Source organism: Rousettus aegyptiacus, unplaced genomic scaffold (assembly GCF_014176215.1).
Source record: "Rousettus aegyptiacus isolate mRouAeg1 unplaced genomic scaffold, mRouAeg1.p scaffold_m13_p_2, whole genome shotgun sequence".
Lineage (NCBI taxonomy): Eukaryota > Metazoa > Chordata > Mammalia > Chiroptera > Pteropodidae > Rousettus > Rousettus aegyptiacus.
Window position 1 is genome coordinate 135256385 of NW_023416295.1, and position 16196 is coordinate 135272580.

The window sequence follows — 16196 nt, forward strand, 5'->3', positions numbered from 1 at the left end:
TCCCACCTTTACATACTCCATCGGAGGAGGTTAGGATTTTAACATATAAATTGGGGGAGCAGGACACAGGCATGTGTCCATAGCCAATATACTTTTAATTAATTGATTTTTTTCTATTCGTAGAATAAAGGTTTTGTGAATTACTATGGACCACAGAGATTTGGGCTAGGAAGGAGAGTTCACACAGACCAAATTGGACTGGCTTTGTTGAAAGGTGAAATGGTATGGATTTTTTAAAAATATGATCTTATCTGTTTTCTCTGTTGCACTTGCCACATATGCCAGCTTCCTTGTTTTCTTAACTTAGCATGTAAACACATGTGTACACACATACATGTGCTATAACTACATTGTTGAACATTTATTGAGCAGCTACTATATTCTTGGTATTACATTATAAGAAAGCAAACTGTGATGTCCCTGTGTTTAATACTTGTTCGAGACTTAACAGAGAACTTACCAACACTCACTAAATTTTTAGTGAACTGAATAGAGGGTTTAGAGGAAACATACCCTACAGTTCCAGAAATCTGGTATCAGATTATATAAAAGATAGGAATTAACTCAAAGGCAGAAACCAAAAGGGGAACAACATATTGAAAAAATATCTGATTAGCTTCAAATGAAACTATAAATGAATGCCGCAAATAAGCCACATTTGCCCAATTATTAAAATTAAATGTTTTTTAGATGTATATTTTATATATGTAATTATATATTATATACATACACATTTTTGCACTGGAAGAAGTGCATGTAATAGTGAAAAACTATAAAACTATAAAAATTATATACTTGAACAAATAAAAGATTATTCATATGACAGTGTCATACTCATTTGTGTTATAACGCGTTCTCTTGAGTGGAAGGGAAAGGAACAGTAAAAGCACTTGTGGGAAGCATTGTGCATGTGAACATAATCTTACACCCATGCGTGAGATAATGGTTGAGAGCTGATAATGTAGACCACATCTGCAAATTTGTAGTTTATAGTCCTACTCTAAGACACATACTTAGAAATAAATCAGTGCTGGAGAAAGTGGTAAAATACAGGAATTAGTAGATACCATTTTTTCCCCCAAAGGAACATCTTTTCATCTATTTAGGTTTTAAAAGGAAATTTTAAAGTTGGCAATTTTTAAAAAAGATTTTGGCAATTATTTTTTAAGACCAAAGAATTCTGAGACTTGAGAGCATGAATGAAATTAGTGGCTTGCCATTCCTTTATGCTTGTTTCCTCCCCTATTTTTGTTGTGTATGTTGGTCAAATTTGGGTTTGATGTCATTACTTCACACTTGTATTTATACCTTGATGATAGAGATAAAGAATGACAGAACTATAGAAGTAATGGGGGAGCACTTTTTCCAGTCCATAATATTTTAAACCTACGTATAAGCTTGCTTTGTATAGAAGTTTATTTCAAATTTTAACAATGTTTGACTTTAAAGATAAAATTACAGTGTAAAATAATATTTGTTTAATGAGTATTCTTTTAAAATTAATGTTTTTTTTTAAAAAAAGTAAGTAATTTGGCATTTTCATTTAACATGTTTGCTTGCTTGATTTAAAGGTGAAGGCTGTAACATTATTTCTTACACCAGAAGATTTGGATGATCCTGTAAATAGAGCAAAGAAATATTTTCTTCAAACTGGTATTTAAAAGTTCCTTTACCCTATACATAGCCATGCGGATACATAACAAAAGTTAATGTCAACAGGAGGGCATTTATTGCAACATAAATATGATAAATAGATTATAACATACTGTACATTTAATCATCTATTACATGCTCTAGGTACCAATTTTGGCCAGATCTTAAGGACTTTTTTTCTAACTCTTGCTTGGGGGTACATAGGGGTGAGGGGAGACATGGTGTTTTAGTTTTTTTCAGCCTAAATCCTCTGAGGAGATAGGAGTTCCCAATTCTAAACTGGTACTGATGGAAGTATGATTCACTACAACTAGAGGAGATGGAAGAATAAACTAAAGAAAAGTACACTTGTTGTATCTGATGCCGTGTGTGTGTGTTTTGGTCTTGTTGCCATTCAGCCCTGACTGCTGATTTTGAAAACTAGCTCAATGTGATAACAAATTTGTAGAATGCTTAATGGGAAGCACTAAAGAAAAGTGGTTATGCACATGGGTTCTAGAGTTGATCTACATGGATGTAGCTCTCAGCTTTAGTACTTCCTAACTGTATAGTCTTGTGCAAGTGATTTAGCCTCGTTGTTTTAGTTTCTTTGCCTATAAATTTAAGCTAATAATGGTACCTAAAAAACTCTTAGGAGATTTAAATAAGATAATCGATGTAATGCTCCTAAAATAGTGTCTGACACATACTAAACACTGTATAAATATTACTCGTGTTTAAATAATAATAACAGCAACTATAAACAGCATTTTAGAGTTATTCAAATATATAATCTACATATATATGCATACTGAATTTCACTTACATTAAAATAACATCAGTTTTAAAAATCTCCATTAATTTTTTAAATTATGCACATATATATGTAATTGTTCATAGAAGAGAAATATTTTTATGGCATACCATGGCCTGTAAATAGTACGAAAATTTCAAATAGTTATGTAAGTAATACTAAAGAAAATTCAAAGTGATATCTGTTTGTATATATTGTAGAGTCCCAAGAAGATAATTTCCTTATGGTAATAATTCTTAAATTTTAGTGTGCATAAGAAACCTGGGACAGTTATTAAAATCTGATTCCTAGGCTTGCCTGAATTAGCACCTTTACAGTATAGTCCAGGAATCTAATTTTAAAGAGGATCCCACTAGTAAGACCTAATAGTATACTTGAAGGATCCATATATCAACTCTTATTCAAAAAGTTCTGTATAGATATCCATAATAGCTAATTAAAAATCTCTAGGCTCAGAGGTTTATAAGCCCTCTGAATGACTGCAAATTAGTTTATCTACATTTTGAAGTAGGAATTACTAATGTGCTTTTTGCCATTATTTTTTAAAGCATGGAAAGTGAAAATGAACCATATAATTAATGATCTTTATTGAAAAAAAAAAAGTTCTTTAAGTGTAGCTAGGTTTATAGTTGGTGCTAAGCATCATCTTCATAGTCAGGTGTAAAAGATAGCACAGTTCATTGCTTCTCATTTGGAAATCATACTATGGGTGTTTATAACTGGCCTTTCAATAAACTGGCCTTTCTCTATATTTCAGAGGATGCTAAAGGCACACTTTCATTGATGCCTGAATTCAAAGTTCGAGAAAGAACATTGTTGGAGTCATTGCATCGCTTTGGCGTGACAGAAGAGGGTTGTGTCCAGGCATGGTTCTCATTTCCCCATTCTATGCGCATTTTCTACGTTCATGCATATAGCAGCAAAATTTGGAATGAGGCAGTTTCTTATAGACTTGCAACCTATGGACCAAGAGTGGTAGAGGGCGATTTGGTCTGTTTGGATGAAGATAGTGATGATGAGCATTTCCCAAATAGTAAAGTAAGTATTATTTCATCAAAGTTTTCCAAGAATAGTTACCACAGCATTAACACTAATTTTCAGAAGCCCTTATGTGAGAAACAATTTAAAACTAAACATGGATATTATTTCTTTTTTAACCCCTGCTTCTACTCTGCTGTCGGCCATGGCTTATATACATTTGATAAATGGAAAAATAAAATAGTCAGTGGTATGAATGAAAGGTACAAAGATTGTAAACCTTTCTTTAAAGAATACATTCTTTAAAAAATTACACAAAGAATATACAAAATACTTTCCTTAAAAATAAAAATCAAAGCCTTACAGATGAAGCTGTCATCCCTGCCACCACTCTTGTAATTCCTTCCTCTGCCTGCAGAAAATCAACCTCTGTTTTTTGGGGCATGTTTTCTTTTAGATTCTGTTCTGCACTTACATATAAATACTCACAGAAAGGTAGATTTTAATTCTGTTGACACTGAGAAAAGAAAAGGTAGGACTTAGAGGCTCAAAGCCTAAAATATGAAAAAAATGAGATTTTTATAATGATGATATATTGGACATGTGTGCATTCCTTGTATAAGTGTGCTTTCACAACTTGCTTTTTTCATCTTAACAATATCTTAGACACATTTATATTCATTTAGAGCAATGGAAACTCACCTCAAACTAACTTAAGAAAAAGCAGACCAGAATTCATTGGCCCCCATAACTGAAAGTCCATGACTGAGTCAGGTCCAGCTATGTCCAGGGGCTGTAAGCAGCATCCTAAACCATCCATCTCAGTCTGGCTTATTCCTTTAGTGGCAAGATGGTAATTAGCAATTTTGGGCTTATTTATCACAGCTTCTTCAGAAAAGTGGGCTTTTCTTTCCTAACAGTTTCAACAAAAGCCATGATATTGAGTCTCAGTGACTAGGAATGGGTTGGCTTGGGTCACATGTCCCTAAACCAATCATTGTGGATTGGAGTATGCTAGTGGTTAAGCCTGTGTTTCAAGGGCTCTTTCCTGGAACTATCCCACCCAAACCACATTTGAGAACTGGAAAGGGAGCTCCCTGGAAAATGCTGCTACCAAAAAAAGAGGGGATAAGGACTGGCTGAGCAAGCCAGGACAACAGACATCTGCTTTACCATTTCATTAAATGAATAGTTTATAAATATTTAGATAAGAAAGTAATTAATTACTAGGGGCATAAATCACTAAGAATGGTCATTTAACTGAGACACAGACTCTGAAATTGTGTTAAAAGAAAACTAGCTGCATCTTAGGTTTTATTTTACCTCATGTGAATGGAAGAAGAGATATATCAATGGTCTCCTTTTAATGAATAATGAAAAAAATCATACATTTTTAAACATCTTCCAGAAAACATGTTCATTTAGTGATTACCTGGGTAATACATTATTTAGTAAATCAGCCATTTCTAATTCAGATTTTCAGGAGTTAAAGGTTACTTTGACAAGACATAGCAATAATCTCGAAAATACATGAGTCTTATAAGACTTCTTTGTTCAAAGTAGCATTTGCAAGGTAAGTTTTGTGATCAGGATTGTATCTGCTTTTCTTTATGGAGCGCTAGAAGAAAAAAACATTTTCTCCTTCAGTTCTTAAAGAATTTCCTTTTAGTATTAGCAAAAAAATGTCTTTATATATATAAGATTAGTCATTTATACTTTATTAGCACTGAGAAAAGGAAAGACAGGATTTAGAGGCTTAAAACTTAAGTATGAAAAGAAAAAAGATAGAGTAAGAATTCTAATAAATGGCATATAAGGTAGGTTACTATAGGAAACTAACCTGATTTTCTTTTTTGATAGAATTTCTAGGCCAACAGGTATATCTTTATTTCAAGTCACTTGGTAGATTCTCTTTTAATTTTCTTTGTGAGCAAAATAGACAAATGTGAGTTAGACAATTTAATAGTTAGGGGAATTCATATTTGGAGAGCAGCTGTACAGCAAAAGGATGTTTGATAATTAATTGATATTAAACTGGAGGGATTTCTTTACAGACAAAACACAGTCTTCTGTACTGGACCATGTTTATTCAGTATTTTCATAAATTACTTAAATTACAGTTTCATAGGTATGCTTATGAATTTGTGAAAGACAAAATCTAAAATTGATGATTCAAGAGAGATTATAGTCCTATGTGTTTTGGTCAGATCACACCTTGAGTTTTATATCTATTTCTGAGTATAACAGTTAAAACAAGTTATTTACCTATAAACAAACCTGAAGTTAAAAACAAGAAAAGAAGGGACATTATTGATTAAAGTAGGGAGAATCTAAGGGAGAGCAAGCTGATTTAGAGGCAATCTCGATACTGTGTTATATGATGAATGCTTTAGGAAGATGGGAATGCTGTCAATCTTTGTGGAATAGTGGTATCTGCCTTTATACATGAGCTTTCATGTGCAAGAGAAACCAGAATTATTTTCTGATGTTCTTACAGAAACATTTTTCAAACTTAATTTATCACTCATTTTTTTTTGTTTCCCTCCTACATGTGATACCTATTAATATTCTGCGAAACAAGTTTTAGAAATACCACTTCTCATAGAGTATTCTCATAGAGTATGATATTTGTTGAAGACAGAGGTAGGGGGTGGTTTCACAGAGCAGACGTTTGATTCAGCATAATAAAGAACAACTTTGTAATTTAGAAAAAGATTGTTGGTGACTGAGGTGCAGGTGTCACCTTAGAGTGTTAAACTGCCCACTGAAATCCATGTGTTTCAATTTCAGTTATCGATGGTTAAGGCAGGAAGAATCATTTTAATTTTTAGATAGGCTGCTCCTCCAGAAACAAATTATGAAAAGATCTTGTTCAAGTATATGTATCTTCAGAAGAGTCAAATTATACATTGCAGAATTTGGGAAAATTGAGAGAATTTGGACCATTTGGGAGTCATCTATATTTTCATCATGTTTTTTTAAAAATAGGTTCATCTAGTAACTGAAGAAGAGGAATCGGCTAATACATATGCAATACATCAGGTAAATTTGCTTAAAAATTTGTATCACTGAGATCTAAATAGACATTGTCTCCAAAAGACAAAATGTAACCAGTCTCCCCCACCCCTTTTTTTCAACCACTTTTAAATTTAAGTATTTACACACACACACACACACACACACACACACACACACACACACACACACACATACACACAAATTCACTCTTTAGTTTATATTGCAGGGTTTGATAAGTGTATAAAGTCACATGACCACCACAAAAATCACAGTAAAGAACAATTTCATCTCTCCTCAAAATTTCCGTTTGTTGCTTTGTAGCCAATCCCCACCTGTCTCCCCAGACCCTGGAAATGACCCATCTAATTTCTCTCTATGGTTCTGCTTTGAAAGAATGGCATATAAATGGAATCATAATATATGGCCTTTGGGGTTTGGCTTCTTTTAATTAACATAATTAATTTGAAATTCATTCATGTTATGTGTATTTCAGTTTTTTACCATGTTCCTTTTTTGGCTACTTTTGGTACTGTTCAAAAAGATGTCTAGAAGTAATCAGCAAAGGAGGAAACCCCCCCAAAATGCAGTGTTTACTCATATGCAGCTGAGAAAATAGACATTTTACTGCCTCTTGTTTGCTTTCAAGTTTTTAACTAAGAAGAATGTAAAATTATCAACCAAAATACCAGTTATGTGACTGAGCAGTAGGGGGTATTCTTTGTGTTACAGAAAGAATATGCTTTTCGATTGTGTGGCTACATAGAGGTTTGGTCTCTATTGGTTAATAAATATACCTAAATTTCTTGTTCCATCTCTTCTCTATTAGCAGTAGTGTATCTAATAATATATGATTTGAGTTGGTTACTTTAGATATTATGAGTCCTTCCTGATTTTAGTTAGCCCTTTGCCTGGAAGCATTAAAAATAATCAAAGTAGTATAATATTCAATGGTACGTTTTAGGCTGATTGTATGTTTATATCCTGAGGCTGTTTTTACAAATTCAGGTCCCAGTCATAAAAATAAGTTGAAAATATGATCATATACTTTTTTGAAGGCTTTTTCATGTACCTTTTATTCCCCTTCCCTTCCACAGGTGGTTCTTCCAGTGCTTGGATATAATATTCAGTACCCAAAGAACAAAGTAGGTTTGTGGTACCAGGAAGTACTTAGCAGAGATGGACTGCAGACATGTAGGTTTAAAGTACCTACTCTGAAACTTAATGTTCCAGGATGCTATAGAAAGATTTTGAAACAACCCCATAATCTCTCATACCAACTAATAGAAGAGAATGATATTGATGTCAAAGCAGAGGGTTCCCACATCGATGAAGCACCTTTATCTCTTTTGATCTCTTTTGATCTTGATGCTTCGTGTTATGCCACAGTTTGTCTGAGGGAAATAATGAAGCATGACTTTTAAAACTGGTACCCTTTATATAATTGTATATATATCACTCTTTAAAAGGAGCTAAAATTTTTTGAGCATCTGCCATGTGTCAGGAGATTTATAATTGTTACCCCCCCTTAATTATACAATAGCCTGATGAAGTAGGAATTTGATACTAACATCCCAGAGGACAGGTAGCTAGTAAGTGGCAGGGTCTGAATTTAAGTCTCTGAAGCCTGAGTTTTTTCTATTATCTGTTGTCTCAATGACCTTTATTCTGTGCTATAAAAGCTACAATCTTTCTGGACTATTAGGAGCATATAATACTATAAACATTTAAGAAAAAATGTTTTTGGAATAATGTTTATATCCTGTAGCTCCTTGCTTAGAATGAAGATGAAAGTAGATTGTAATGAAAGCATATGTTTGTAGAGATAGATGAAGCATTTTGTAATCATTATTGTTATTCTTTCCTATTTTTGAAATTATTGATCAAAACAATATATCACAGAAATGTAATCCCTCTATTTATGAGAACTACCCCAGGGTAGTTTACCCTTGTGAGATAAATAATCTTCGATGAAGATTGAAATAAAATTTTTTATACAGTTTCTTTACATTTTGACCCTCTTAACTTTTTGTTATTTTTTTTTTTTCTATTATCCAAAGCACAGATTTTTGAGTCAGACAGATCTGGGCTCAGACTCCAGCTCTAACATTTACTAATGACTTGGGTATGTTATTGATTCCTTTTGAGGCTCACTTAAAGTATTAAGACTGTGCCAATCACATAAGCATGAAATAATAGGATTATCTTCACCTTTTGTGTTGCTAGAAGAAGAAAACATTTTCCCTATTCGGAAATTTAAATATTTGTTGATTTAACTATTCCACATCATAAATCAACCTTAACCATTTTATATTAGTTAAATTTGGGGGGAAATGGGGTATACTGATTGGGAAGATCTGACCATTCTTTCATTCCTGGTAGTATTATGTAATAATGAAATTCAGAAAGCAGTATAGAGCATTTATATCAGTTATGTGGCACTTTTATATACTTTAAGTCAGTCAAACCATTGGGCATATTAGCATAAGAAAATAAAATTCAAAAGAAGGAAAAGAAGCTATATGCAATGCAAAATTTGCTTATTGCAGCGTTTTTATATATAATGAAAGAAATTAGAAATAGTTTGAAAGTCCAGCATTAGATAATGAAAGTAAGTAAATTGAGATGTTATCGACTTGATAGCAAAACATGTTAATTACTAAAAATGATGATAAGTTTTAGGTATATGAGAAAATGTTGCCCCTGAAAAACAGAACATATTACAAAAGCAATATATACACTAAATGCAGCTTTTTCAAATGCGGGCACTTTAGCAGAGTGATTAAAAGCATAGATAATGGGGACAAACTCCCCCATTTTGAACCGTGGCTCTGCCACTTATATCAGTGTGGCCTTCGAAAAGTTATTTAACTTTATGTGCTTCAGTTTCAACATCTATAAAATGGAGATGCTAATATTCCTTAGGATTATTGTGATGATTTGCTGAGTTAATAAATGTAAAGCACGTTAGAAAAGTGTCTGGCACTTAGTTACTGTTAAATGAATGTCCAGAGATGCAAGTTTGGAAGAGAACAAAAAATGAAAATACCATTCTGTTAAGATAATAGGGTATTTGGATTTTTTTTTAATACTAAAACGTTTCTTCTGTGTCATTATATGTTTTAATAATAAGTTAGACACAAAAAGTAAAGATTGCAGTATCAGGGATTTTTTAAATTACCTTAATGTCTTAAAATTTATTGAAAATAAAATGATGCTGTATTAAGTAATAAAACATTTTAGAAAATTGTTTTATATCATTTTATATAATAAATTGTATTCAGAAAAGGAATTATATAAATTATTAAATCTTAATTATCTTTTAAATGCTTAGTAGCAATTAGAAAATGTGAAAGCATTAAAATGTGCTATCATCGATATTATTTCATTTGCCTGTAGATGGCACTGTAATTTTAGGTATCTTTCTATTTATTTATTTATTTATTTATTTATTTATTTATTTATTTATTTATTTGGACACGTGTAAAGAAAGGATCACTAAATTTATTTCAGGCCACCTATGAAATATATTCAGATACTGTACATGTGGAGAATTATTTTGTAGACCAATAACATTTGCCATGTTCATTTTTTTTTTTTTTTTTTTTTTCAGTTTAAGGACTTTAATATACTCTGGACCAAATGATGACCAGTTGCCTATGTTTTTGCTGTTTTTCTGGGGCATTTCAGGCTTTCAGAAGGATACTCTTTGGATGAGTTTTAATTTTAAGGTTACATTTGAAACTGAGCAATAGTGCCTCAGGATTACAAAGGAAAACAAAGGGAGGTCTTTTTATTAAGACAAAACCACTTGGATTTTTGTGAGTTATAGTAAGCTGAAAGTCATGTAACTTTTGATCCAAATAACATTTATTGTGTATCTGTTGTGCCAGGCATTTCCACTTCTCTCATTTTAATTCATGTACCCACCCTGCAGGTAGGTAGTGTTTTCCCTGTTTTTACAGATGAGAAAATAACTGAGTGATTTACTGACCTATTCAGAGTCAAACAAGATATTACGTGGTTGAGTTGATTATGCTTTTTAGATCAGTACTGTTCATCAACCTAATATTTGCCTCTGAAAAAAAGTTTTTTGGTTAATAACTTCTATTTCTACCAGCTTGATATTACTTGCCATTGATTAATAGGCATCTTGGAGCATGTCTTGAGAGAAACAATATTCCTTTTGAGATTCTGAGACCAAAATAAAAGTAAAGGAGATGCTTTAGGAAATTCCCAGATTCTTTTGGGGTATTTTCCAGAATATTTTGAGACTTGTATCACAGTCACAGGCAAAATCATTACAGGTAATAGGAAGTTATTTCAGATTGTACCTGGCACAAGCCTCATTCCTGTTTCAAGCTTCATTCCTTTAATCAACCATTCTGCTTAAGACAGAGAGCTGATTGATACTAGTTTTTATATATCATTAACACTTGCTGATTTACCTTTTGAACAGAGACAGTGCAGATCTCAGGCTCAGGAATACCAGCAGGCAACAATATCTAACCAGAATTTAATAAGATTTCTTTTATTGAATATATTTTTCCAGTTACCTTTTTTACTTATGGCAAATAATCCTTGTTTGCAACTTATGTGGTGTTTCTTTTAAAAATGCAATTGATTTTAAAAAGATGGAATCAATTTAAAGGTATTAAGGAAATACTAGTGTAGGTAAGAAGATTGAAGTTTGGGAAATACTGGCATAGCTACGCGTACCTGAACTCAAGAGCTCTACCACTGACTGCATTAGTGTGCAGTTTTAGTAACCCACCAAATTTCTCTATTTTGATGAGCTCAGGTTTGAAGTATTGTTAGTGATCATTTTTCAGTCCAAGAGAGTATTGCATCACACAAAATAATGAGAAATACACAAATTCAAGATAGGACGAACAGATACTTATGATCACATGCCATACTTTAAAATTTCACTAAAAGGGACTTTATTTCAGAAAAGCTTATGAAACACTAAAAACAGTGTCTCGTACCTAGTAAATTCACAATGAATGTCAGCTAGTGTTATTATGGTTAATATGTTATTGTGCTTTCTGATGAAAAGTTTTGCAATTGAATAGTTAATAACTTTCCCTTGAGATCTGATCTTATTGTCTTAATATAAAACAATAATTCAGCACACTTTTAGATGTGTTTATTTATTTTTGGGAAGTGGAAATAACTTTTTTCTAGATCTGGGACTTAAGCAGTTCGTTCAAATTAAGATCTTTAAGACTCATCTGGATCAGTGTTCCTCAGTATTTCCACCTGGGAACTACCAGTAAGAGCCCACGAAGAAAATGAAGCCCCATCCAACAATGCAGAGTTTTCTCACATTAATGTAAGGATAGTAAAGAGGTTGGAGAAAGATATGGGGAGTAAGGAAAATAGGACTTTCCATTTTTTTTTCTCTATTTACTTCTGAAATGTTTGGATTTTAAAACAAAAATTTATTTGTGAATTAATTTTGTAATTAAAAACCTTGAAGAATACTGAAGGTTCAGAGAGGATAAGGTAAAGCAATTGATGGATTACAATTGTATTTTTTTTTTTCAGAATAGTTCTGGTTGCTCATATCAACATATTGCCAGAGAGAGAAATTTATTCATTGTACTTTTAATAGCACTCATGGCAGTTAATAAAATAGTTTCGTGCCTGTCTTATGGATTTTGCTTTCAGATGCAGAAATATTCTGTCTTAGAGACAGCTTGATGTCTTACGGTACTGTTTTAATCAGTTTTTTCTAAGTCCTTCTGCTTTACATATTTTCGATGGGCCACAAAGCAATGTTGAATATATGACATAATAATCAATAAATATTTGAGTGTATCTAAGTTAAAGGCACTCTATTAAGATGCTATTGGGAAAGACAAAAATAAATCAGGTAATATTTCTGTCTTTGAGAGATTACAGCATTATATCCTTTAAGCTATTATTTGATTTGAAATGCGATCTGCAAAAAAGAGTATGCAGACTCAATGGAAAGAGAAAAGCAAGCAGAGTCTTTCCATTTCTTTATGGCTCACTATATGACCAATAATGTTACTTGACCTCTTAGCACCTCATTCTGAATCCTTAAATGATACTTGTTTTAGCATTTCTAAGCATTTGAGATCTCCTCTTAAAATATGCTAAAAGTATGCTTTGAACTATTCAATCTAAATGCTACTTTCTAGAAAGCTAGTAGTTTAAAAGAATGGGAAATAGTGTTAATGGAGTTAATCTTGTGTAATTTCAGTGTGGGTTGTCAGGAATACCTTTAAGTAAAGAAAATGACTCTAATCTTCTTAAGCAAATCATTCTTAGCAACTGTGAGGCAGGAGCTAATTTACTCTGACTATGTACATAAACCTTGTCTTAGTAAAGAAAAATTTTAGTCATGGAAAGAAATCAGGATACTCATGAAATTATTTAAATTTAAACATATTGGGAAATATTACAAAACATAAGATTTATTAAATTGTCTTTGCCGTTACCAGTTTCCTTAATAAATATCAATTACCAATGTAGAAATAAAATCGCTCTTACAGGAGGAAATTTAATCATGGGGTCAAAACAAGAGCTATTGGGTTGTTTTTAAAGGGCAAAGAGATCAAAGAGCTGGTCACTCCTTAACTGAGGGTATTTGAGCAGCAGGGTGGGTTGGGGAGTGGAGAGGGTTAGGGACTCAATTCTTTATGCTTTTATTTCAAGTCACTCTTTCCCGATAAGCCTTATTGGCATTTTCTTAGACTGCTTGAGTCGAGATTCTGAAATTTTCACAATTGGTTTTTAGTCTTTGCTGATTGTTGTTTCTACTCCCACCCTGGTCATAAAGGACAGTGTGCTTTTCTAAAAAGGGAACAGGAAGACTCTTTCTATAAATAATCTTTATAATTTTTATAATAAAATGGATTTGATTTTGCGTATTTTCAAAAGGAACTAATTTAGGTTGTATTTTTCCATTAAATATCTTAAAGGAAATTTAATCAATTTTTATCATACATAAACAATAACAATGAGCTTTTCACATTTATGAACCAGTAGGAAATGTGGGAAGCAGTTATTCTGAATTCAAAGAACATTCACCCAAGGCATTGAAAGAGAAAACATTAATTATTAATTCATAGTAAAGTATATGATGATTGTATATTTTATGTACATATCTGCTCTTATTTTGATTATTGTGATTATTTTCTATCTGGCTGCTTCCATTCTTCACTCTAACCAGTTCTTCTTGTATACTAATGTCATTTACCCTCCTGAAAGTAGAAATATGGTTTTTGTGATTGCATTTAGGCCATATAACATTTCAGTGGGTTCCCAGATCTACAGAATAAAAGTCCAAATCCCTAAACATAGCACATGTAGACCTGCACAGTATGGCTTCAAATTATGTTTGAAGTGTCATCTGCTACTTTCTCCATAAAACATACCTTTGTTTTAGCTCTGGTTGCTCTTTCCCAAATATAGCAAGTTTTTGCATGTTATGCACCTAAGCCGCCCATTCCTGTTGGCAGAAAGTCTTCTATGTTTAGGTTAAAAGTCTTGTCTGTGAAATCTGTGTTCTCATAAGACTTCGTATGTGTCTCTACTATCTCATTGCTTACACCACATTCTAGTTATTTGATTGATTATCTGGCTCATGTACTAACTATGCAAGGGCATTCATCTTTATTCCTCAGGCACCTATCCAATGTAATAAATAGGCTTAAAAATGCTGGATGAATACCAGAATCATATCTTAGTAAATTAAATTTTATAAAAAGAAAAATCTTTTAAAAAAATCTTAAAAGCAGCCAAAGATTATTCTCAAGGCATGACTAGAATAGAATGATAGGTAACTCTCCAGAGCAACAATGGAGTATATTAAAATAACAGAAAGTTTGCACCTAAATAAAAACTGATTAGAGGAAATTAAAACAAAGCAAACAGACAAACAAAACCCCAAAACACTTCAGGGAGAAGGTAAAGGATCTCAAATCAAAAGCCTAAGGTGGAGGAATGAATGATGAAAAGGAACAGTGATAAATATGTAATTAAATATTTAAAAAATTGTAAAATAATAGTGTCTATAATATCTTCTGGGTTAAAAAAGTATGATAAATTAAAATACAGAGCCTGGAAGGGAACTAAAAGGAATTAATGATCTAAGGTTGTTGTATTATCTATAAAAATGGGTAAATATATTGATTAACTTTAATCTTTGATAAGTTAGAATTGTGTAATATAATATCAGTATTAGTCACTAAAAGAATAAAACCAGTTAAAACATCCAAACTAGATGCTGGATGATTTCTCTAACAATGTGCATGTCCTATATAAATTAGAGGTTCATGATTAGTTTGATATATTAATAAGAAAAATTTCATTAAATGTAAGAATCATTTCCATTATCATGAGAAAGTTTTAACATTGAATTTTTCAAGAAGAATAGGAAAAGTTGTTAGCATCTTCAAACATAATTTCAAGTGTTGTAACCTTTGATTATAAAAAATATTTAAATTTTTCCTACAAAATTTTATATGTTGTTAAATAGCATTTACTATTTTCCAGGCACTGACACAAACGCTTTACTTATTATTCTTTTAATCATAAGTTTTGATCAGGAAGTGTGTGTAGCTGTTTCACACACAAATCCATTATTAAAATATGATCAGAGAAGCAAGCTCAAATTTCTCATTAAAATTTTGTAACTACTTTATTTTGAAACTTCGTATAAATTCAACATTTAATATCTTCCTGAGTATTTATATTTTACTTTCCTTATCATAATCATATAAAGGCAATATATATTTTTTTCACTAAGTCATACCCCAACTACTTTAGTGTGATACAAATATCATTTACTACATGTGAGGGAAAAAGGTTGGGGAGCACTGTATTATATAGAGCCAGATAGAGGTGAGGGGAAGAATATGAAGGAAAACGTCTTCGTTATCTTTAATCATTTTGCATTTTAAGGCTTTATTGAAAAACAAAAAGTATTAGAACATATTCTGTGTATTTAAATATTACTACCTATATTTATTTCCTGGTATGTTTCTCCTTTGCTTTTCTTTCTGCTTCATGCCCCCATGCTCTCAGTCTGCATTTGACAACTGACTTGATCGGTTCCATAGCCACAAAAAAAATCATAAGTGGTTGGATTCATAAGATACTTCTGTGACCTTTGTACTGATGGTTACTTAGTGTTCCCAAAAGAAAACTCACTGGGAGCCAACCTTCAACTTTAATGCCTACTCTAATTTCACAGTGAAATATAGCCCTGTACTTATAACCCCTCCTAGCTCATCTAACTCTACTAAGTATTCTTCATGTCTTAAGGCTCTAAGAAAAGCTGAGAGCTATCCTACAGTATTCTCTGCCTATTACTGCAGTGTTAGAGTGCTTATTTTATCATGCAGTTACTTTCTAGATGACAAATCAAAGTATTTTGATAATTAGCTGAATTGCTCTAGTAATTGCTGTGGATTAGAATTTCTCCTACTAGGAGCTATTGGGAAATATTCCACATGTGTTTATTAGACAAATTAGAGAACTTAACATTTTAAGTCCTTGGTTACTGTTTTTATAATTGGATTTAATGACATGCAAGTGAGTAAATTAAACAATGTCTTTTAAGAAATGATTAAAAACTTAGATCTTTGCCAAAAGCATAGTTGGTGACTTTTAATAGGAATGTGTTTGTGCAAGTAGCTCTTCCACCTTTCTTCTGGAAATCATACAAAAGCAATAAGGAAAACAAATTTTTTTTTTGAAACTTGCAAACAATATAAGCAAA

General features: G+C 32.1%; 1 protein-coding gene across 11 annotated transcripts in view; it reads left to right on the top strand.

Moving 5' to 3' along the window:
• The window catches only part of PUS7L (pseudouridine synthase 7 like), a 40183-nt gene that overhangs the window by 17044 nt on the left and 6943 nt on the right, over nt 1-16196 (top strand). For 3 of the 11 annotated variants that reach the window (XM_016146466.2, XM_036236862.1, XM_016146468.2), the window contains 5 exons: nt 124-222; nt 1572-1653; nt 3204-3484; nt 6413-6466; nt 7537-8449. In XM_016146466.2, coding sequence (XP_016001952.2) covers nt 124-222; nt 1572-1653; nt 3204-3484; nt 6413-6466; nt 7537-7863 — 843 coding nt within the window. In that variant the 3' untranslated portion in view covers nt 7864-8449. Of the gene's footprint in view, nt 1-123; nt 223-1571; nt 1654-3203; nt 3485-6412; nt 6467-7536; nt 8565-10052; nt 11576-16196 lie in introns of those variants that run through there. The other 8 variants (XM_016146462.2, XM_016146465.2, XM_036236863.1 and 5 more) reach the window with 5 other exon arrangements.